Source organism: Peromyscus californicus, unplaced genomic scaffold (assembly GCF_007827085.1).
Source record: "Peromyscus californicus insignis strain IS unplaced genomic scaffold, ASM782708v3 Scaffold_12__1_contigs__length_115047231, whole genome shotgun sequence".
NCBI lineage: Eukaryota > Metazoa > Chordata > Mammalia > Rodentia > Cricetidae > Peromyscus > Peromyscus californicus.
In genome coordinates, this window is record NW_026294413.1 from 83,765,294 (window position 1) to 83,789,575 (window position 24,282).

Sequence of the window (24,282 nt, forward strand, 5' to 3'; positions counted from 1 at the left end):
CTCCACTTCTGATTCTTCCTCTGCCACGTGCAACCATTTCTGTCTATCTGACTTCTGCTTTCTGCTCTCTGGAAGTGGGTGGGCTTTAATTCACCTTAACTCCTCCCACTCATTCTCAAGCTGCCATGAGAAGTGCAGACAGGTCTGAAAGCCGACTAGGATGCATGCAAATAAGTTTATGATCAGGACCCACATGGGGATCACAGTAATAAGGATGGCTCTTTAGCCAGAGATCAGTTTATAGCCTGCCTCCTGGCAGGTCTTCCTAAAGTTGTCCTCAAGCCAGCAGACATCAAAAAATTCAAGACACGGAGTAAAATCCGTCTCTTGTCCCCCAGACCCTTTTGACATAGGACTAAAACTTAAGCATCTGGAGAGCAAGGTTCCTGACCCCATAGGCAGAAGTTTCATCTGTGGCATTTAAGGTGTACTGGGGAGAGATTTTAAAAAAGCCCAAGAACAGAATTGCCAAGTGCTGGCACATGCTGGCTCCTGAAAGCCGTTGGGTCCCTGTTTTAAATGGGCTAGTGCATGCCCTGCCAGGCCAAGCCATCATTGAGCCTTGTTCAAAGTGCCACCTAGAAAGACAAACAGTCAGCTGACTGCCCCCAGGCACCAAGAGGCAGGAGGACAGACAAAGACCTCCAGCAGATCTAGGCTCGGCCACAGGCTCATTTGCAGGAACCCAGAATGCATCATGGAAGCAATCCATTTCTTTCCTTCTGGACACCAGAGCCACTAACCCAGTCCTGGGAGTTTTGGGGTCTCACCTCTCCTCATTTCCCTATTGTCGGAGTAGGGAGGGCAGCCTTACCCACCTCACCAGATTTAATTGTATTTTCAGGGTTACTTAATGGGAAAAGATTTTCCCATTAAGATAGGAGCTTTCATTTCATTGCTCCCTCCATGTGCCTAACTCCAGACCTGTCAGAAGTGCCTCTCCTCCTCATGCACACAGACAGGGCCCTGATCTCTGCCCTGTCCCTAATTCCAAAGAAATAAGTTCTCATGCACCACAAGCTTTTCTCTTCCCAGTTCCCTCTTCTAATCAATTGTTCAGCTAATGGTTACAGGATCACCACAGAACTGGAGTCCACAGATCATCAAGTAAGAAACTGTAACAGCTAAAAGCTCCAGAAACCAGTGGTATAAGATGAACATGCCAGAGGCATTTCTTTCTATCATTTTGTAATTTATATTTGTTCCTACATGACTTGGAGGTAAGAATGTCCCTTGACTAACTGCTGCGTTTTGTTGTTTTTCACCTGCCCACTGAGGAAGTGGTACTAGTTAACAATAGTGTTCATAAATGCATTATTCCTTGTTCCATTTCTCTCTAAGTATTCAGCTTATGGTGAAGACTTCACTTATTATTATTATTATTATTATTATTATTATTATTATTATTATTATTATTATTAAATTGTCCAGAGATTGAAATGAATTTCAAAGGAAAACTCCTAAAGCAATGGAGCCATCCTCCAGCTTTCTGGTGGGAGAAGAACCGATCACCTTGTTTATGACTTGGTTTCTGTTTTTTTTTTCTCCTGGTTTTTTGAAGTCCCTGTGACAACTAGGTACAAAGTGTCTTCAGTTAACCTTACCTCAGTGTGAAGTCACATAACAAACATCTCCTATTGTGTCTTTAAATCTCTCTTTAGTTGTTAATATTCTGGGCACCATTCTACCTGTGTGACAGGGAATCACTCCACCCCACACAGTGTAGTGGGCTGTGCAAGCTAGCCACATTGTGTCCTAAAGGAAGAAAGGGAAGTGCCTATGGAGGCAGGAAGATAACAGGGTCAGCTATTGTTTCAGAGGACCCAGGTTCTATTCCCAGAACCCAGATGGTAGCTAACAATTTGCTGTACCTCCAGTCAGTTCCAGGTATCACCTGCCTTCTTCTGGCCCCTGTAGGTACTGTGCACAGACACATGCAGGCAAAACTAAATTTAAAACAGGTTAAAAACAGAAAAAAAAGAAAAGAATGGAATTCTCTAAGTGATTCACAGGTCTGAGGGAAACGTCAGTCAGGGATAGTTACAATGAACTCCTTCTTGCCCTACATGGACAGAGCTGTGGCCTTCTAATGAGACAGTCTACACACAGGCAAATGCAGCCTTGTTCTGATCTCAACATACATAACTCAGCAGAGCCATCCAACTGACCACAATGCTGTTAGGTGACTTTTCCTTAATGTTTTCTGTATTTGTGTTCACTGTCCTTTTTTCTGTGAGAACTGTGGCACTGATACATCTATCTTTTAGGTGAAACATCCTAATTGACATGTATCCTTGGCTCCAAAGCAATATAATTTCACAGTGTCCTTTCCTTGATTTTCAGCAGTCAAGACACTGAGGCAGAAGAATCCCAGCAAACTCCCAAACAGTCTGGGCTCTATTCACATAACAAGCAAGGGTGGTTGCTACTCCATCAGTCCACTGGAGTTTGATTCTACTACTGGCCTGACAACTTACTGAATTTAAGAGGATGCAAAGGGGAAAAAGGAGACCCAGTAGACAGGAGGAGACTTGAAGGAGATGGGAAAGGACAGGAGGAGACAGGAGAGGAACTGAGAGGCCCAGGGCATTGGAACTGATGCTAGGTCACTGAGTTCTAGTATCAGCTTCCTGGAGACTCCACTGTCTGGGCCACCTAGTCATGACCTCCTGGAGATGGTGCACTAGGTGGAGCCTGATGAACTGCTCCTGTTCCCAGCCTTGTAATTAATGTTTGTTTCTCAAACCAGCTGGGCTTAACCTCTGTCAAGGGACAAGGACACTGAGATATGGGCAGGGAAGCAGCAGAAAGGTAATAACCCCATCTAATCATTGGCTTGGCAAAGTCTCCTCCCCATCTCCTAGGCCCACACATCCTGAGGTCCTGTCACTATAGAAATGTTGTGATCTTGGATTTCAAGGCAACTGGGACTCACATCTCCCACTGCTCCAACTTTGGGGTTCACAGGTCACATGGAAGAAGATACCCTACGGCATGAGATTGTCCAGAGGCCCACAGGCAGAGCAAGGTCTGGGGAAGACAATAAGGGACAGTAAAATTGTGGGAACTTTGTCATTCGGCCCAATAATGACCAATTGGATGGAGCATTTTGGCTTTATGGGCATGGACTTCTCTAGGATACATGACACCTTAAGAACTGTGGGTCAGGGATCCCACACTCTCTTGGGTGGTCAGAGTAGGATCAAGCTGTGAAAAGGCATGGCTTGCGAACTGGGCAGAAGGGCAGGACAATGACAGCAGAAAGGTATTAACCCCAGCAGCGGTGTCTACCTTGTTCTACGTTGTGAGGGTACCGTAGAGATTTCATTCCTTAATAAGCGTTAACAGACCCCTTGCCTCACAGTACCAGACTGCAGTTGCCTGGGCCCATCACAGTCTCACCTGTTCCTGCAGACCTGCCTCCACACCCCACTGGACACTCAGTCCTTGGATGATGTTGAAACCCTTCATCTCCAGCCTCTGCCTCCGAAGTTTTGTGATCCCAAGGTTGGGAGACCATGACTGCCTTGGGTGACTTCTCATTCAACTTTACTGAGTGTCATGGTATGAACATGTGGACATTCAAACAGTAAAATTTTAAAAGTGAGTAAGAAAGGGGTATAAAAAGCAGCCATAGAGCCAGGTAATGGTGGTTCATCACACTGTATCTATAGTCAGGAGCCAGAGAGTGATAAATGTTGGTCCTTATTATATAATCCAGCAACGAGACCATAGAATGGAACAGTGTTATCACTTCTGGAAGAGAGAAACGTCTTCTCATCTCAATGAACTTCATATACAAGCTAATCTCTCATACACACACCCCAGAGAATAACATGATCTAGACAAGCCTTCACAGGTGTGCCTGGAGGAGTGTCCTTTGGCCGACTCTAGATCTTATCAAGTTGAAAACCATCACATGAAATTAATAAAATTTGCTGTGTAGATAGAGAAAACATTCCTTGTTTTAGTGATATCTCAAATATCAATAAGCCATGTGTAAGGCCAAAGTATATAAAACCTTTTGGCTATGAACTCACTCCCTTCCCAGATACAAGCAGCAATTTTCTGAGGTGCTCCATGGCAGGATTATGAACCTCATGTAGAGTAAGACACAGTACAGAAATCTTCTGACCCATGCTTTTACCTTATTAAATCATAATCCTACCCAAGCCTCCTCAGGAACTGACCTATGATCTGGTTATCAAAAGAGGGGAGAGAGACAGAGATACAGAGAAGAGAGAGACACAGAGAAGACTGACTCTCTCTCTCTCTCTCTCTCTCTCTCTCTCTCTCTCTCTCTCTCTCTCTCTCTCAGAACTCATTGAAATGGAATTTACAAAGCCACCAAAACTGTAACACAGCTTTGTATCAGTTCTTAAGTGTGGCTCTCCATCAGAAGACCACACTTTCCCACAGTTCTTTCTTTCTACTAGTATCTGTGCTGAATCTATGATAAATATCTCTTTTTACCCAGGTATGGTCACATGAGGCAGAGGCACGTGGATCTCTGCAAGTTCCAGGCCTAGCCTATCTACTACATAGTGAGTTCCAGGCCACTTGGAATTAGAAAGTGAGATTGTGTCTCAAAACAGACTCACTCCACAAAGCCCTACTTAATAAACTTTAGGGGTGTGAAAATGGTTTAACAGATAAAGTGCTCACCGTGCAACTATCCCTTTACTTCTGCATTATAAAGACAGCTACAACAGTGCATGCCTATAATCCCGTGCTTTTAAGGCAAGAAAAAAGGCAGACAGAAGAAATCCTGCAAGTCTATTTACATGTGATAGCAAATTAGAGACCCTGTCTCAAACATGCTGAAGGGAAAGGACCAGCACCCAAAATTACTCTCTGACTTTTACCACCAAACCATGACACACGCACACCTTTCCACACATAAATGAGCACATACATACAAACAGTCATATGCAAATAAATAATAAAATTATAATGGAATGATATGGCACACATCCTTTATTCCAATACTTGGGTGGCAGAGGCAGGCAGAGTTCTGGGAGTTTGGGGCCAACCTCATCCACATTCTGAGTTCAAGGACAGCCAGAGATACATAGAGAGACCCTGTCTCAAAATAAAATTCCAATTCAAATAAAATTCTGATTTGTATTGACTCATCCTGAAATCCTTTTCCAAAATGCACTGAAGTGTCTGTCCCAGCTTAACCTCAGCAGAGGTCCCGAGGTTTAGGACAGTATCTCTTAAAGTCATTTCCGGTGTCAGCAACTGGTTCCTGTCAAATCATTGGGAGAAATGAATACAGCAAAGTATGGTAGCCAGGCAGATCTTAAATATAAGCCAGTTTGGTCTACATAGTGGATATGATGGCAAGACATTCTCAAAACACATACACAGACACTTACAAATAAAGTTGAATATAATTTTGTTCCTTGTTTGAGACATTAGAAATTTCCAGCTAGCCTAAAACTCACACTGCATAGTTTAATGAATAATATATTTTGAACATTTTAAAACAAATTCCAGTAAACATTTCATTTTAAACCATTGGTTCATTATTCAAAGCATGACAGTTTTCTATACAAGAAGGAGCTTCAAACAATTGTCTTTATATTTACTTAAATTTCAAGAGAACTGGGAAGTGGGAGAAATTTTATAATGTTTACATATTTCTACGTTGTCTTCTTTCATCAAATCATTCTATAAATCAACATCAATCTTTTCTTAAACTTTTTCCAACTTAGAAACATTTTAACTAGTTTATTTGTAAATTGGGGTATTTTAAAGTTTGTTTAAATGCCAAGACTCTAACTGTGAAACAGTACCTATTAAAGTAAATATTACAGCTGCCTGTAACCCAGTGAATTTTTAAAAATATTTTTCTATAACAGTTAGAAAATTTCCAAATATTGTATTGAAATTTTTTGGAAAACCCCTTCATTTTAAATTTTACTGGGATCGAAAAGTAAAAGGAGGTTGTTGATACATAATTATACAACATTGAGTTAAATAGCTGCTATTGTATGTTACATGTCATAAAGAATGACTATAGTGGATTATTAGAATTTCTATTAACAAAACATAAGGAGCAACTACACAAGCCTATGCATAATATGATTCTATCAAAAGTAAAATTAGCAGGCTTTCTCATAATATTTCCTCTGTAAATGGTAATGAATCATGTACCGCCTTAGTTGGGGTTTCTATTGCTGTAACGAGACACCATGAACAAGGCAACTTTTATAAAGGAAAGACATTTAATTGGGATGGCTTACATTTACAGAGCTTTAGTCCATTATCATCATGGTACAACATGGTGTTGTGTAGGCAGACATGGTGCTGGAGAAGGAGCTGGGCATTGTACATCTTGACATGCAAGCAACAAGAAGTGTTTTGGAACACTGGACATGCCTTGAGCATATATGAGACTACAAAGCCCACCCCCACAGTGACAGACACACTTCCTCCAGTAAGAACCTACCTACTGTAACAAAGCCACACCTTCTAATAGTGCCACTCCCTATGAGCATATGGGGCCAATTACATTCAGACTACCACAGGAACTAGGTATTAATGTTCACAAGGAAGTAAGAAATGTCCTCCTTTGTGAGAAAACAGTGAACCCATACTACTAAGAAAGACTAAAAGTATAACTTTGCTTCCATATCATAATTTATTAGTTCATGAAATTTTTGGTGGGGCCCTCCTAAGATCTCACGATAAATTACATGAAGTACTCAGCTTCGATTTAACCCAATGTGGGAATAATGACATGGTGGCTCCTTGTCTTTGAATTAGACAGAGAGGTTAGTAAGGTACTTCTTTAATACCAGGTATGTTTTTTGAGATGCCTGTTTTAATAACTTTGCTTCCAATAACTAACTTGTACAGGTTAAACTTTTATTTTTCTTATTTTTTCAGGTGCCTAATAAAAAGCCATATCATTATGAATTCCAAGGCATCCTGGCATGTTATTTGTTATTCATGCTCAAACATATATGTGAATCAGAAGCTTAATTGGAATGAGCATTGTAAAAAAGTTTAGACATGTAACAATGGCTTAGTCAGTAACAACACTATACACAAGGCTGTCCCTGAAAAGCAGAACCCAGTGACATCACTCACTCAAGACAAGCAGACACAGTCCCAGAACCCCATGACACCCACTAGACAGTATATAAGTGGAAATCAAGAGCAATGCTCTGCTCTGTACATCTGGAGAGACAACACCTTGATCTACCCTGAATCTGGAAAGTCTCCCCCAGGATCCAGACACTCAAAATAGATTTCTGTTAGAGACTGGACCTGACCTTCAGCTAACATATTTAGCATACATGAACAGTCTTGAGGAAGGAAACTTAGGACCTTAGTTAGGAATAGACAGTGTGAGCCTTGTGTGATGACCATCAGCATAACAAAATATAACTTCTGTTACACCAACTACACAGATCTACCTTCCTGCTCATGACATTACTCTTTTCCCCCAGTTCCTCTCCAGCATTTGTTGTCTGTTGTCTGGTAGGTCTTTAACATTCTTACTGCAATTACCACAACGCTTACCAACAGACTAAAACCACAATCTATAGAAACAGCAACAATTTATATCAATAAGATCTACCTACAAACCCAGCCCTACAGAAGGTGCTTCATAGAAGGAAAATTCCAATCCATGGAGAGTAACTACACCATTGGAAACACAGGAAATAAATAATCCCACAATAGCAAAGCCAAAAGAAACCAGGAAACTAACATGCTCTGTCTGTCTGTCTGTATGTATGTATGTTTCTCTCTCTTCTTCTCCTCTCTCTCTCTCTCTCTCTCTCTCTCTCTCTCTCTCTCTCACACACACACACACACACACACACACACACACACACACACACACACACACGAATATTAACAAAAACAATATAACAGGAATCAACAATCATTGGTCACTGATATTTTCAATATAAATAGTTTCAATTACCTAATAAGAAGATACAGACAAACAGAATGGATATGAAAACAGGGTCCATCCTTCTGCTGCATACAAGAAACACACCTCAACAACAAAGATAAACATTACCACCCAGTAAAGGGTAGGAAAAAATATTCCAAGCAAATGGACATATGAAATGTGCTTGTGCAGCCACTGTAATATCTATCAAAATATGCTGCCACCCTTTCAAGCCCCCTATACACCCTCAAATGCAGCCTAAAATCCAGAATTTTATTTTATTCTTAGTTCTGGGAGGGTGTTTCAACAATGATGGTCTAGGTATATACTTTGCTATAACTATATAAATATAAGTGTAAAGGTATATACTTTGATATAAATATCACTGCACTATCACTACTTTTTATATTTTGCTTACATTTTATCATAAAGTACAGAGCAACAACAAAATGTACCTCTGAATATATTAGCTCAAGAGCCTTATAAGTTAAAAATAAAAAAATTGCTATTAATATATTATGTATACATGTACTGTAACTGCTCTAAGTATGAAATGACCAAACATTAAAATGCACATTATCCAAGAGACCTTAGATTTTATGAGCAAAGTGAGAAGCAAATGTGGTACACTTACTGTTACTGCACACCAGAAACAAATATTGCTGCTTTTAATTAACACACAGAAACTGAACTCATTCTCTTGAAAAATATTTAAGTATGTACCACAATGAGTGATAGAACAATGTGATTAGAGAGGACAATAATAGCAAAATTGTGTTATAAGTAATAATTTTAAAACAACCTGATTCTGATAACATTAAGGATATTTGTATGTACATGTGCTCACCAAGACACCTATACATGAGTATACAAATAATAAAACCCAGAAGCAATCTACATGGTTGTATATTATAGATCTGAATGAAAGTTAAACCAGACTGCATTAAGTCCTAGGATGGCAGGCAAACCTATGTATGCATAATACATTAAGGATAGACAGGCGAGACCATCTGATTCAGATCCTTAGACATACATACAAATTAGCCCTGACAAATAAAAAAAAAGTTATAAAAAATATGAGGACTAAGGAGCTGCCTCAGACAATAAAGGCTGTTTCAACCAAGGTTAAAAATTAGTTTGATCATTCCAAAAGCTACACAGAGAAACTCTGTCTCGAAAAACCAAAAAAAAAAGTTAGTTTGATCCACAAGACCCATATGTTAAAAGAAAACAAATGCCCTATGGATGTCCTCTGGCCTCCACAAAAGCACTGTGGAATCTGTGTGTGCAAACAGCAGAATATTGAACACATGTGATTACTTTAACAGGACAAGTAGTGTGCGTTTGATCTTTCATTCCCCTAATGATGGTACACTTTCTGGTACCCTATAGACATTACTCCTAGCTAACATCTGCTCCACTAATCTACATTCAATCCTTTCTACAAACTCTCTTAACTTAAATGGCTCTTATGAATCTTATTCTCTCTTTAAGACTTTAATTAGCCCACTTACGTTCAAAAATTCAACTTGGCCTCTAGTGAACAAAAATCAGTTATATGAATGAACTCACAGACATTTCCACTTCTCACTATTCCTAATCTTTATTTTTCTTTTGCATGTGTATTTATGTGAAGGTGCACATGTGTGTATGGTGTGCAATGTTCATGAGTGGTAAGAGGACAACATTGGGTGTCATTCCTCAGGTGTCATCCTGAGATTTGATTCAGGAAAAAAAGATCAAAGTGTATGATACCTGGAGCAGATCCTACCCACATCCTTCTTGGTTTTATACCTTTGAACAAACTCAGCAGGCTTGGCTAAAAGCCAAACTTTAGAAAAGACAAAAAATACTAGATGCTTTCATAAACAAATACTGCTAAGTCTTGGGAAGAGGATCAAATTATTTGAAAGGAGTAATGCTAAAAGATAAACTAATTGTGAGGGCTTATTTATTTAGTTAGTTCTTTTATTTGAGTTTATTTTCACTATATAGCCCAGGCTGGATCTTAACCCATGGTCCTTGGCTTTTCCTCAACATGGCATAAGCTAGGATTATTTGGGAAGAGGAACTTCAATCATACGATGTTTTATTGGTTAATGATTTATGAGGGAGGGCCCAGTCCACTGTGGAGCTGTCCTATTGCTGGGAAGATTGTTCAGTAGTGCATAAGAAAGTAAACAGAATGTTTAGGTGCCCATTTCTTTTCTAATGAGAGAGAAGTGGAGGGGGATAGATTTGGATGGGAGGGGAAGATCTGGGAAGAATTGAGAACAGGGGGATCATAATCAAAATATATTGTATGAAAATCTATTTTCAATGAAAAAGGGAAAGGAAAGAACAAAGAAAGAAAACTGAAGAAGCCAGGAAGAACAAGGAGTAAGTAGTATTCCGTCAGGGTCTCTACTTCAGCTCCTGCCTCTAGGCTTCCGCCTTGAGTTCCTGACTGACTTTCCCACATGACGGACTGTGAACTGGACCTTTAGCCAAATCAACCCTTTCCTGCCCAAGAACCAAGTGAACTCAGTGAGTCTAAAGGCATCCCGTGAAGAGGAGAAGAGGACACAAAAAGAGACAGGGGGACAGAAGGAGAGGAAAGAAGGGTGGGCTTGATCAAGACCCATTATGCTCGTGTATGAAATCACAAGATAATAAAGGGTGGCTAATGTATGGCTAACAAGCCAACACAGTCAATAACCCTGAAGTTCTCAGCACGATTTTGGTCAGTTATAAGCCTCAGTGGAGGGAAGCAACTGCAACGTAACAGATCACCCTATCACCTACCAACAAAATGAATGCTTCATAAACCCAGAAAACAAGCTTTTTTTTAAAAAAAGCTACAAAAGAAAGTACTGGAAAGGAGACAGTGTGCTGATTGTTCAGAAGTAAGCATTGATACAAAATGAAGATTTGAAAGGCGTGGGCAACCACAAACACTTGACAGAATGTCGACATCAGCTCTTAAAATATTTCGTATTCCTTCAAAAGTAGCTGTTTCAGAGCCTCTAACATTCACTCAAATATAACCTAATTCCTCTGTCACTAAGGGCAGGTCTAACCACTGAAATCAGTGAATTCAATGAAAATATTGTGAAATACAAGGCAACTTGGTTCACCATGTTCCCAAGTGAAAATAGGATGTGACTAAAGAGACAATGACTTACCTGCTGAGTCCCTTTGCAACATAAATCAGTCAAATCAGCCTCCAGGACTTTTAAACACTGAGCTGTTGCTGAATGAGGAGAGCTTTTCTGCTTTCAATGGGTTTACTTTCAAAAGTCAATTTACTGGGAAAAAAAAGTGCAAAAACCAAAGTCTGCTCATGTAGTTCTGGCATTCTCATTTTTATTCTGATTCAAAGGGACTCTCAGTTAACACCAGTCCCTTCAGGAATAAAATCCTAACAAGACAAGCCACAGGTTTAAATTAAAACAGTGATTCTCAATAATGAAAATTATAGAAAACAATGTGTCAGCATTTTTAGGGATGGGCAATACACAGTAACAATCTCTGATTACCAAGAGCCTATAGCATAGTATGTAAACCACACATGAAAATCACAAATTAAGGCACTATAATAGGGATTTGGGATATAGCTCACCTAGCTGGTGGAGTGTTTGCCCTGCAATCACATTACCAACACAATCCTTGTAACAGCTGTGGTAGTGGTGCACACTTATAATCCCAGCACTTCTTGGGACATAGAAGAAGGGTCAGAAATCCAAATTCAAATGAGGTCAAGGTCAGTCTGGGCTATCTGAGAGCCTGTCTCAAAAACCTAAACTAAACAAGCAATAGCAATAATGTCAAACAGAGATAAGATCAAACAGATTTCCTATGATGGGGGCAAAAACTGAGGGACTGGAGCAAAGGCCCAGCAATTAAGAGCACTGGTTACTTTTCTTAGGGACCTGGATTTGATTTCCAGCATCCACACAAAATCTCACAACCATCTTTAATTCCAGTTGCAGGGAATCTGACATCCACTTCCGGCCTCCATAGGCACCAGAAATGATAGTAGTACACAAACATATGTGTAGGCAAAGTACAAACATAGGAAACCTTAAATAAAAGCTACTATCTTCTAGTAAGAAATTTCCTATGGAAAAAAGTGGGGCAGAAGTGGCTACACAACGGTTTGGGTTAAAAACATAAAGAGGCAATAGCATGAAAACAAGCACCTGGATTGCATACAAAGTTTTAGTCAGCTCAGTTAGGAACAAGGGCACTCTTGGATACTGGCTATGCTTAATCTCCTGCTCACTCATTCTTAACCCAGGGCCCTTACATTCAAAGCAAACACCATACTGATCATAAAGGCCAAGCTGGCTAAGCAGGTCTAGTGCTGTGATGAAGCAAGGCACTGAGTGTCCCTACAAGGAGCACAACCTGTTCTCAGTGGCCTAGAGGGAACATAATCTAGAACTGCAGGAAAACTTATTCCTTAATTTGTATTTGTTTGGACCTTCCTGGTACATTGTTACTGCTATAGAAAAGTAATAACAGCTTCACTTAAACACACATAATCTCTCCACATTTCCATAGGATTGAAAATGTATCCTGAATTTAACTAATTTGAACTCAAAAATCCTAACTTTCAACTGAAGAACAGGAAATGTCCATCCCAATGATTGTCTACCTGTACGCAAGAGCTATGTTAGATTTCACATTTGTGGCAATACACAATCATTAATTTAGACATATGTTAGGGTAGAAAACAACTGGAAGATAAATGATGTTTTACTGGGCACACACCTGCAATCCCAGCTCTTGGACAGTAGCAGGATTACCCAAGTGTGAGACCAGCCTGGTCTACATCATTGAATTCAAGGAAAGCTACCCAGCAAAACTAGCTCAGATATATTGATTACTTCCCTAATTAAAAATTTAAAAAAGGTCAAATGTAGTTTAGCTAAAACCTCTTTTAGGCTTTGTGACAAAAAGAAAAATACTTCCTTATCCCCAGTCTCAATACTATCCACAAGAAAAGCATGAGTCTTTGTTCAAAGATAGGATACATGAAACAAAAGATGCCTTAAAAAAATAAGGCATCTAACAGCACAATTACCCTACTGTGAGAAAACCCATGGATAGAATAAAAACAAATATAAAAGATTTATTAAGCAAAGGCTTGATCTATTTACTGATATCACACCAAGAAAAAATATTTTCAAATATCAAACAAGTATTTCTAAGGAAGGGAGCAGCTGAGTGGTAGAGCAATTGCCTAGCATGAGCCCTGCCTTGGTTTCACTCCAAGATGAAAATTACTTAGAATAATGGGGAATATAAGGTATGCAAAAATATCATTACTGTAAAAGAAAATAAGCTTTTTAAAAGAAAAGCTGAGTAATAATGATGATTTAGAACTAATTTTGTATACATGGGCAAAAAAGGACAAAAAGCAAAAAGAAATCACACAGACCTGAATAAAAAACAAGATTATTCTTCAACTCTGAACCAAAACCCATGTAGTATGAAAAAAGGAGCAACATTTTTACAGTTTACATGTTTAAGTCATAAGCTGGACAGTGACTTGTGTGGGGCTAAGAGCATCAAGACAAGATAATCCTCAGGTGAATATGGAATTAAAAGCCACCTCAGCCTACTAAGGACCAGGTCAGGAAATAAGTAAGTCTGGCCCAAAATTTTTAGCCCACATGTGTTATTCTACTTTCTCAAAGAACAACCAATATTGACATTTACTGGTCAAATAAAAAAAGATCTCAACCAGGTGTGGCAGCTTATACTTTAATCCCCAGGCTCTGGAGTCAAGGGAAGCAGCTGAGCTTGAAGCCAGCCTGCTCTACTCAGCAATGCCAGGCCCACCAAGAATACATACTGAGACTGTTTCAAAGAATCTAAAACAAAGGTAGTCATGCTAGCGTAAGTTTTCATCCCCAGCACTTGGGGGTCAGAGGCAGGAGGATCTGTCTGTAAGTTTAAGGCCAGTCTGGTCTACATATGAGTTCCAGGACAGCCAGGGCTACATAGAAAGAACGTGTCAAAAAAACAAAACAAAACAAGGTCTATTTTTGTTACATCAAGACATTGAAGTCCTTTATTATTGAAACCTAAAGGGTCTTTAAAATTTCAGTGTCTCCAACAGTCACAGTCTTTTATGGTACTGATCAAGATTCAAAATGATTCTTCTAAACCATTAATTTTTTTTCATTTTCATTTGCAAATAGGATTTAATCATTAAATTTGTACTCCTATGCTTTATCTTTCAATGAAAATATGTTTACAATCTGAAAAAATGATATTTTATTGATTTACTATTACAACTAATCTTTTTGAGCATCAATGACACAGCTGTGTTGGAAATGTCTTTCTTGTGCAAGTCTGTAATGTTATGTTGATCACCATATGAAGTTGGACAAAAGTGGAACCCACAAAATAAATCTCACTGCTATTACATTATCTGGCATCTCTGGATAATTCCCTTAGAAGACAATACTTTGGGATGAAGTGCCAAATGCATTAACAGATGAGGACATGTAGATGCATGGGATAGAAGAAAATGTTTCTTTGGATACACACATGAAGTATTTAATGATTTTTTTTATATTATCTATTGAGTATTTTAAAATTAACACCATTAAAATGTATTTGTAAATAAACTGGTTGCAACAACTCTGGGTTTGGTCCCAGATTTTGGTACCAAAACGTGAGATTTGCAACTCGGAGGAAAGGTGTCCTAACTACCTGGGAGTCAGAAAACACTTTGAGCTGCTTAGGACAACTCTGACAGCTGGAACTGCAAAGAGACAGTTCAGCCCTGGAGGGTGAGGTATCCTGGACACCTCAGCTGCTCAGAATAGTAGGTCTGCCCTGAAGGTGTCCTAGACACCTGGAGCTGTTTAGCACAGCTCTGATGGCTATAACTGCAAGGAAACAGTTCAGCCCTGGAGGGAAGTTTTTCTGACTTCTCAGTAAAGTCAGGCCTGGGACTGCTTCAGCAGGGAAGGGTATCCTGACTGTTCAAGAAAGTCAGGCTATACCTGATGTGATGGTGATTAAACCATTAATTTTAAATGTAAAAATATTTATTCATCCTCTCCTCATAGGAGCCAACGTATTCCAATATCATACTTTGCCAAAATATACTTTATGGCTACCAAAAAAGACTTGTTCTATGAAGTCAGAACTTTTCCAAATATGCTATTATGTCATACAATAAAGAATAAAATTTGAAGAAAAAAATGCAGTATTGTATAAATTTATTTAACACATCTCCTAAGCGTTCCTTAAATACTAATACTGTTTTTGAAAGTTTCTTTGTGTGTGTATGTTTGTGTGTGTGTGTATGGTTTAGGTGATATGTGTCTATTTGTTTTTGTGAGTGTGTTTGTGTCTTTATGTTTTTGTGTATATTAGTTTGTGTGTATGCTTGTGTTTGTGTGTTTGAGTAGTGTATGAGTGTGTGTGTGTGTGTGTGTGTGGTGTGTTATGTGTATGTTGTGTGTATTTGTGTGTGTAAAAGAGAGAGAGGAGTGTGTGATGTGAGTGTCTGTCTGTTTGATATGTGAGTGCACATACATGCTAGATCTCATAGTTAGTGGCCAATGGAGAATTTTCAGGACTTGGTTCTCTCTACCATGGGTTCCCAGGAACAAGTTTATTGCACTTGTACAACAAAGTGCTTTGACCTGATGAGTCACCTCAAGATCTTACAAATACATATAAATAAGCTTTATAAAGTAATTGCTGACACCTAAAGTCAGTGAAAATATACTATTGTGTGTGATTATTTTTTCAAATATAGAAGAAGTAACCCAGGTGTACTACTGAATCATCTTAGGTCAACTTCATGAGTGGGGAGATTTTAGTGCTTAAAATAATTTTATCTAAAGCAATAGTAGCTATATTACCCAAATACACTATATCCACCAGTCTATGCAGTTGCTAACACCAGTTTGAAACTTCTCTAGTGCTAAACATTAGCTAGATGCCTTTGCCACAGGACACAGTTGGCAATTTAAGATGCATACAAATTATAATACCATTGATGAGCATAGCTAGGTGATGAGGAAGTCCTTAAACTTTAAAAAATACTGAATACATGTACTAGCAAATAACCCCTCTAGTGTGAAGATTCCACATGATGTCAAGTAGAGAGTTCCTCCTTTGGTGAAACTCTCTAGAGCTATAAATTACAAATACCAACATTAAATCATTTTTACTTAAAATTCCACTTTCTAGGTTCTATCTCCTAACTGGTATGAGTCAGAGTAACTCAGATGGTGTGAGTAAGCTGGAGTAAGCTCTTCTTGTATTCCTGACAAGCAGCCAAATTTGGTTACCATTACCTTACATTTGTTGAGTTTTTGTTCTGAATACCCCATATCATGCCCCCCCCCTCAATTGTGTGAATGGCACAATGGATGTGACCAAATGCCCTCAGTCTCTGCAGACTATTATATAACTCTCATTGGCTGAAACACTTTCAATTCTAAGTGTACAAGAAGCAGTAAACTTGGCTCTTCTGATCTAATACTAACTTTTTACAGTTGATAGGAGTACATGACATATAATCCCAGCACTCTGAATCTGGGAGGACAGCTGCCATGAATCAGTGGCCTCCCTGGGCTAGATAGCAAAAGAATAAAATAATTCCATTCAAGATGGTAAGAGCAGGCCTAAGAATTTGAAGTCCTTTGCAGCAAGAAAATCACATTGAGGTACCATTTTTTTGTTCCAACTTTCTTCTCTGTTGCTATGATTAAATTCTCTTACCAAAAGCAACTCAGGTAATGAACAGGTTTATTTGGTTGATACCCTGGGTCACAGTCCATCCTTGTGGGAGCTTAGGATAGAAGATAAATGAAGACCGAACATGAGGAAACATTGCTTCTGAGCTTTCTCTCTTTGCTTGTGCTAAGGTAGCTCTCTATCCAGCCCAGGCCCACTTTCTGAGAGATATTGCCAACTCAGTGGAAGAGATTTCAAACATCAATCATAATCAACACCATCTCTCTCAGACACAGCAATCAAATATTCTGGTCTAGGCACACCCTAAATTGATGTTCCCTCAGATGACTCCAGGCTATGTCATGTTGACAGCTCATGCTTTTTTCTTAGGAAAAAGACACAATAATATATGAGAAGGTTTTAAAGATCCAAAGCCAGCCGGGCGGTGGTGGCGCACGCCTTTAATCCCAGCACTCGGGAGGCAGAGCCAGGCGGATCTCTGTGAGTTCGAGGCCAGCCTGGGCTACCAAGTGAGTTCCAGGAAAGGCGCAAAGCTACACAGAGAAACCCTGTCTCGAAAAACAAAAAACAAAAAACAAAAAACAAAAAAAAAAAAAAAAAAAAGATCCAAAGCCAATATATTAATTATATCCAATCACTTAAGCAGCAAAAACCCAAACATGAGGACAGCAACAACTGGAAAACACAGATGTGCCAGGAAATGGGATGAGGCAAGCCTCTAAGATCAAGAAGAGAAAACTAAAACTGTCTCTCCACAGAAACTTCCCAAACCAACAAAAACTCAAGGAAATCATAACAAGAAATTACTTGAATACAAAATTAGCGAAGGCCAATCATTTTCCGGAGAAACAACAGTATAAATAGATGACAATAAAACTAACAACACAGATGGCACCACTGAAAAAAAAGAGACATAAAGACATACCTACAAATATATATCATGGAACCTTAAACAAGAACGACAAGGTTCTAATCAAAATCAAACTACAAGAAATAACTGGCCATCATTCATCCTGTCCACACTGTTCTCTCCTTTACCAATAATTGAAAATGGGTTGTGTGAGGAGCGTGTTCCACCAAAATTGGAGAGATTCACTTGAAGCCTTCTGAGGTTTTAACATTGTAGAAAATAATTTTGACTACTAAAAGTATCTTATTCTCTTATGATAAAGAAAAGGATGTCTGTTAGGATCACTTAGATAACATTTTTGTTTCCTATGATTGGTGATTGACTAAGTCTGCATCAGAGTAAGGAAATGAAAACTTTTTTTTTTTTTTTTTTTTTTTTTTGTTTTTCGAGACAGGGTTTCTCTGTGTAGCTTTGCGCCCCTGGAACTCGCTTTGGAGACCAGGCTGGCCTCGAACTCACAGAGATCCGCCTGGCTCTGCCTCCCGAGTGCTGGGATTAAAGGCGTGCGCCACCACCGCCCGGCTTAGGAAATGAAAACTTTTTAAAACAAAATGAAAGGTAACAGATTTTTAAAAAAATCAGTATACACCTAAAGCAACTTGGTTTGCTCTAATTGTTTTATAAGTCACAAGCACTTTTGAAAACAAGTTTATTGCTATTTTTTTGCATATGTTTGTACATGAGAAAGAATGCTTTTTATATGTATACAGAATCTGTAATAGCAGATAGTTATGAGCATCTCAACTTGAGTGTTGGTATCTGAACTTAGGTCATCCCCAAAATGAATATGTGCCGAGCAAACTACCAAGATGTTTTATCCAACAAACCAAAAGTCTTTCAGATTAACAACAACAAGAACAATACAACCTAAACAAATAAAGAAGCAAATAAATAATCCTTGGAAACATGCTGCATCAAAATTAAACTGTTGTGTATGGTAAACTTGCAACATAAAGTGAATATAATCTAACAACAATGCCCAACAATTTATAAAAGGAAAGCTTATTACAAAGCTACATTAACAGTGGAAACATTCAGAATGATCAATGGGATTATGAAAAATAGTATGCAGATTGATATAATATGACTTCTATACTTACTACAAAGCTACAACAATCAAGAATGTGAACAATATTTGTGATAGAATAATGGGGATAGAGAGAAAAAGCCAAGAACAAGGAAAGAAAATAGAGTCAACTATTAATCAAAAGACCTAAGAAAACTTAACCAGGAAAAGTGTGTTCTTGACCAATGTTACCCAGCTACCTACATTCTACGTGTATAGAAATTAAATAAACACAATCTTGACAGCTTTCACAAAATGAACTCACAAAGTGACTTTTAAACTGTTGTTTCTGATGCTCCAGCTACTGATATTTCTTTCAAAGACAGAAGCCCCATGCTCTAGAGTTCTCTCTGCAAAATGAGGTGATCTCTTGCTATGGCTCTGCAGCCCCTTGTGCCTCCTTGTGTTTTCAGGTAAACCAAGTCCCGCTGATGTCCAATCCCAAAGCAACAGAGAAGAAAAATTTTAAATATGCTTCCTGTCACATGGATTATGGCACAAGATGTGGATTCTGCCCTTTCTACCTGCCCAACACTATGCACACCTGAGAAACCTCTGCAGCTCAGAAACACTTTTTGTCCTCTAGAACTAAACTTCACCGAATCACACCACTGTGGCTGGTGGCAGCAGAAATTTAAAAGCATTCTAATCATGTATTGCTGAAAGACAATCCACATCACCACCTTTCTACCAGTTTCTAAACTAATTGTAACAAGATAAACCTGAAAGTGGAGTTCAATGTTCAGACCTTCTGGAAACCAGATGTTCAGTTTTCCCATCTGTCTTCCCACTGCACACTAAAAGCATGCCTATGTGTACACACTGGACAGTGATACTACAAGCATCATATCATACCATGCTTGGAATGCAGAGTCTCCCCCTACCCAGGAAATCTGTACACAGGGAGGCTCAGAGAACCAGGGCCACTGCCCAGGTCACCACATGGACCAATAGAACCTCAGTATAGCTCGTGATCAATCCCAGTCCAAGCAGCTCTGACAGCTCAGCCAGGTCTGGGGACAGTGACTCCCACACTCATCATGGCATGGCTTGTGGTCTTCCTCACAGCTCCCTACAGCAGAACAAGAGGAGAATCCTGGAAAGAACCTGTAAGCTACTTCCTACTGGGGCTCCTGATTGCTAAGCCTTCCCAGAGTCCTTCATTAGCTAGGGCCACCCAGCTGGGCTTCAGGACATTAGCATTTACCCTACTGGGTGAGCAGAGTTCAAATGACTCAGAGAGCAAAAACCCTCCCAGGTTGGTCTTTCCACACTATGGTAGAACAGGAAACTAATCTGGGGATTTGGTAGTTTAGTAAAATCTTCCAATTTCCTGGAGTACTTCCTTTTCTCTTCCAAGGCACAGGGTCCTACGTGTGCACATTCCATAATACATTTAATGTCCAATGCAGCCAACCCTTTACCTCATAGCTGGAGGTCCTGCAACCTAACACAGGTCACATTCCAACAGTAATTACTGTTAAACAAAAAGAGGCCATGGGTTAGAACACAAGGAAGGGTCTATGGGAAGGCTAGGAGACAGGAGACAGTGGAAATAATGTAATTACAATTCCAAAAACTCCTGTTAAAAAGTTGAAACAGGCTTTATGGCCATGTACTCCAGAGACTAGGGATTTGTATTAGAGCACACCAAGTACTACTCACACCATTTCTCTTAAGTACCATACCATTTTATCCAGTTCTATTTAGGTTGAACTGGTATGTAATCACAGTAATTTGGTTTCACAAAAATTCAGTTCTTTGTCCAGATTCTTGATTGGCTGGTCTGTGGACCTAAGTAATGGCCAGTCAGAACATTTATTGATCATCTAACATTGATGACCTCACTACTCATTGCTAATGCCAACTACTGTCATAGGAGGAAAGTCCACCTCAGTGAACATAGAAGACCTTGACTCAAAACTGCTTTTCCAGAAGACTACAGATGCTCCTGCTTAACGTTAATATACGTTCATGGCACACCAGGACTTAATGTTGGCTATGACAGTCACTTGAGCAGCATTGAGAGGCCAGTTTTTTAATGGAGGGAGTCAGCAAAGCCCAGCTCACTGAGCCTAGGCAGGTCCAAGCCCCTTCCCACTGCACCAAGGCTATGCAAGGTGTCACATCACAGGCACCGGATTCCCAGAAGCCTGCCCATGCACCAGGGACAGATCACGATCCCCCTGCCTGGGTGCCCCCCAAACAGTTCGAGCCAAACAACTGTCTTCCATGTCCAGAGGGCCTAGTCCAGTCTCATGGGGGCTCCACAGCCACCAGTCCACAGGTCATGGGCTTCCACTAGTGTGGCCGGTCATCTCTGCACATCCTCCCATCATGATCTCGATGTCCCTCGACTGTAGTATCTCTCCTCTCTCTCATCGATTGGATTCCCAGAACTTAGCCTGGTGCCTGGCCGTGGATCTCTGTATCTGCCTCCATCTGTCCCTGGACAAAGGCTCTATGATGACAGCTAGGTTATTTGCTAGGCTGGTCACTAGAGTAGACCGGTCCAGGCACCCTCTGGACCACTGCCAGCACAACAAGGTGGGGTCAACCTTGTGGATTCCTGAGAGCCTTCCCAGCACCCTGCCTCTTCCTATTCCCCAGTTATACCACTCTTGGGCATATATCCAAGGAATGCTCAATCTTACCACAAGAACACATGCTCAACTATGTTCATATCAGCATTATTTGTAATAGCAAGAACCTGGAAACAACCTAGATGCCCCTCAACTGAAGAATGGATAAAGAAAATGTGGCACATATACACAATGGAGTACTACTCAGTGGTAAAAAAAAAAAAAAAAAACAATGATATCATGAAATTTGCAGGCAAATGGATGGAACTGAAAAATATCCTGAGTGAGGTAACCCAGACTCAGAAGGGCAAACACAGTATGTACTCACTCATAAGTGGACACTAAATGGGAGGGAAGGGATGGCCAGACTGCAACCCACATCTCCAGAGAGGCTAGCTAACAGGAAAAGACCCTAGGAGGGACACATGAATGACCCTGTGAAGAAGTGGATGAGATCGACATGAGTGGACTGGGTGTGTGTGAGGGGTGGCAGAGGGCGAGGAGTGGGGTTTGAGAACATAGGGAAATGGGAGGGTCAAGCTAGAACAGGGACAGAGTGGGAGGGCAGGGAGGGAGATACCATGATAGATGACAACAAGGGTATTTAAAAGCACAGTCCCGCTCCCAATGCTGCTGGTGGAGTGAAGTTATGCAGTCTGATCGCTGGCCACGGGAATTGCAAAAACCACATAGGAGCACGCAGAACCATACCGGAGCAGGCAGGACGAGCAGGACCCGGCTGAGTTATACAGAACCAGGCAAGAACATACCCAAATCTGCCACTTGCACCCACCTGCCCAGCGGAGGACGCACCACACTGGCTTCCATGACTCAACGGACAGCTCCTCCCTGTCTGGGGACGAACGGAGGCCCCTACTCACCATGTCATGGCTTTCCAGCTCATCCATGTTCCCTGCTCAGCTCCCTGCAGCATTCATAACACAGCACACAAAATCCAAGGCCCCGGCTTCTCTTCAAAGCCAAGCCCAAAGCCCGCGGCCGGAAGGACCCTGCACAACTTCTGATTGGTAGGTTCCCGGAGGGCCTGATTGGCTAGTGAGGCCTGAGTGACAAGAGCACCTCCCTTAGAGTTACACTGTGCTTAAAGATACAGCACAGTGGTTTCTGGTCAAGCCTTCCACCCCGACAAAGAGCTTTCCTAGATCAGCAGAGATCAACATTTGAATAGCGCCTGCTCCTGGCTCCAGTAGCTGACATTGCTACCTTGCTGCTCTCCATAGGCACTTCCCCTTTTTCCTCTGAGACACAATGTGGCTAGCTTGCACAGTCCACTACACTATGTGGGGTGGAGAGATTCCCTGTCACACATGTGGAAAGTTGAAAAATGAATACAACCTGCTATGTCCATTTTTATTAGTTGTTCATATACGGATAATTGTATTGAATAAACAATCAGGGAGCTCATCCCTGGCTGAGGCTTATTCTCTCAAATGGAGGAGAATTCCACGTTTTAATCAGCACCAGGTGTCTGACCCTGACTATGCTGCCTTGGACAGGAAACATAATCAAGAATAGAAAACTTAGGGTGGAAATAAACCTTAGCAGTTAAGAGCAGTGAAGAGTCTTTCAGAGCATCTAGCTTTCATTCCCCATACAGATAGAAGCCTGAAAGATACTTTTGCCCACTGTGAAAATTTCCCTTCACTCATATCTTTCAGGGTTGTCCCAGAATGGGGTTGTAATGCTGCCCCTCTCCACTTCTGGGTGGTGCCTGCATGATGTACAGAACCATCAGTAAATCAGGCCCTAGTCTTCTCTTCCTCAGTCAACCAATCATAGGGAATACTCTGTCTTGCAAACACCCAAAAACCCAATCAAGCAAAAAATAAGATCCACCTTTAATCTGGATAGCACCTTCTGTTAGCAGCCTACATATATAAAGGAAATTGAAGGAGGAAGCTCTCTCTCTTTCCCTGTTGACATAGCTCTGGTTACCAAGTTTATTCCTTTAACAGCATTAGAGCCTACTTCTTTGGAATTCTGATGTATACTGAAGACCAGCTGAGATGTCCAGCCTCATGGACTGAACAACTACTGGACTCTTCAAATTTCTGTTGGTAGGCACCCATTGTTAGACTAGCTCTACCTAAGCTTGTGAGACATTCTAATAAATCTACTTTCTACATACACGGATTCATTCTAGCAGTCCTGGTCACGTAGAAAACCTTGACTAATGCAGCTGTGTGTTTTTTTTTTCACCTGCCCACTGAGGAAGATGTGCTGACTAACAATACAGCTCATATTCTTCCTAGCTCCATTATTCTCTAGCTATTCAACTTTCTGTGAAGCCTACTCCTTTTATTAATATTCATTTGCCAGTAGTTTGCTCTGAAGTTCAGGAATAAAACTCCTAAAGCCATGGAGCCATTATCCATCCTTCTGGTGGGAAAAAGACCTATTATCTTGTTTGTGATCTGGTTCCTGCTTTTCTTTCCTGGTTATCTGAAGTTCCTGTGACAACCAGGTAAAAAGTACCTTCAGTTCACCTGACCTCAGTGTGAAGCCACAGAACACACATCTCATTTTGTGTCCTTAAATCTCTCTTTAGTTGTTAATATTCTGGGCACCCTTCCACCTGTGTGACAGGGAATCACTCCACCCTACACAGTATAGTGTGCTGTACAAGCTAGCTAGCCATATTGTTTCCAGGAGGAAGAAGGGGAAGTGCCTATGGAGAGCAGGAAGATAGCAGTCTGTTATTAGAGCCAGGGGGCAAGCGCTATTCAAATACAAATCTCCGTTGAGTCAGAAAAGGTCTTGGTCTAGGGTGGAAGGCTGACATCCCCAGATGGGAGGAGTGGTCATTTGAGTCATGGGAGCCAGTGTGGTGGATCCTCCCCTGGCTGGGTGGGAGCAAGTGGCCAGATGTAAAGTTTGGCCTGTTCCTGCTTGGTCCTACATGACCCAGCCTGGTCCTGCTCATCCTGCATGCTCCAGTGTGGTTCTGTGTGGTCCTGCGTGGTCTTTGCAGTTCTTGGGGCTGGCTGGCAGCCTCTGTGTAACTTCACTCCAGCGGCTGCATCTGTGCAGTGCATTGGGAGCGGGACTATGCTTTGAATGTCCTTGTTGTTGA

General features: G+C 40.6%; 1 protein-coding gene across 4 annotated transcripts in view; it reads right to left on the reverse strand.

Annotated features, from left to right (window-relative positions):
• Positions 1–22,208, reverse strand: part of LOC128107569 (zinc finger protein 431-like) — a 60,150-nt gene extending 37,942 nt beyond the window's left edge. For 3 of the 4 annotated variants that reach the window (XR_008217117.1, XR_008217116.1, XM_052733620.1), the window contains exon 1: positions 22,070–22,208. Coding sequence is in view for 1 of the 4 variants with exons in the window: in XM_052733620.1 (XP_052589580.1) it covers positions 22,070–22,096 (27 nt within the window). In the remaining 3 variants the exon portion in view is untranslated. Of the gene's footprint in view, positions 1–21,981 lie in introns of all 4 variants that reach the window. The other variant, XM_052733621.1, reaches the window with a different exon arrangement.
• Positions 22,209–24,282: the final 2,074 nt, after the last annotated feature.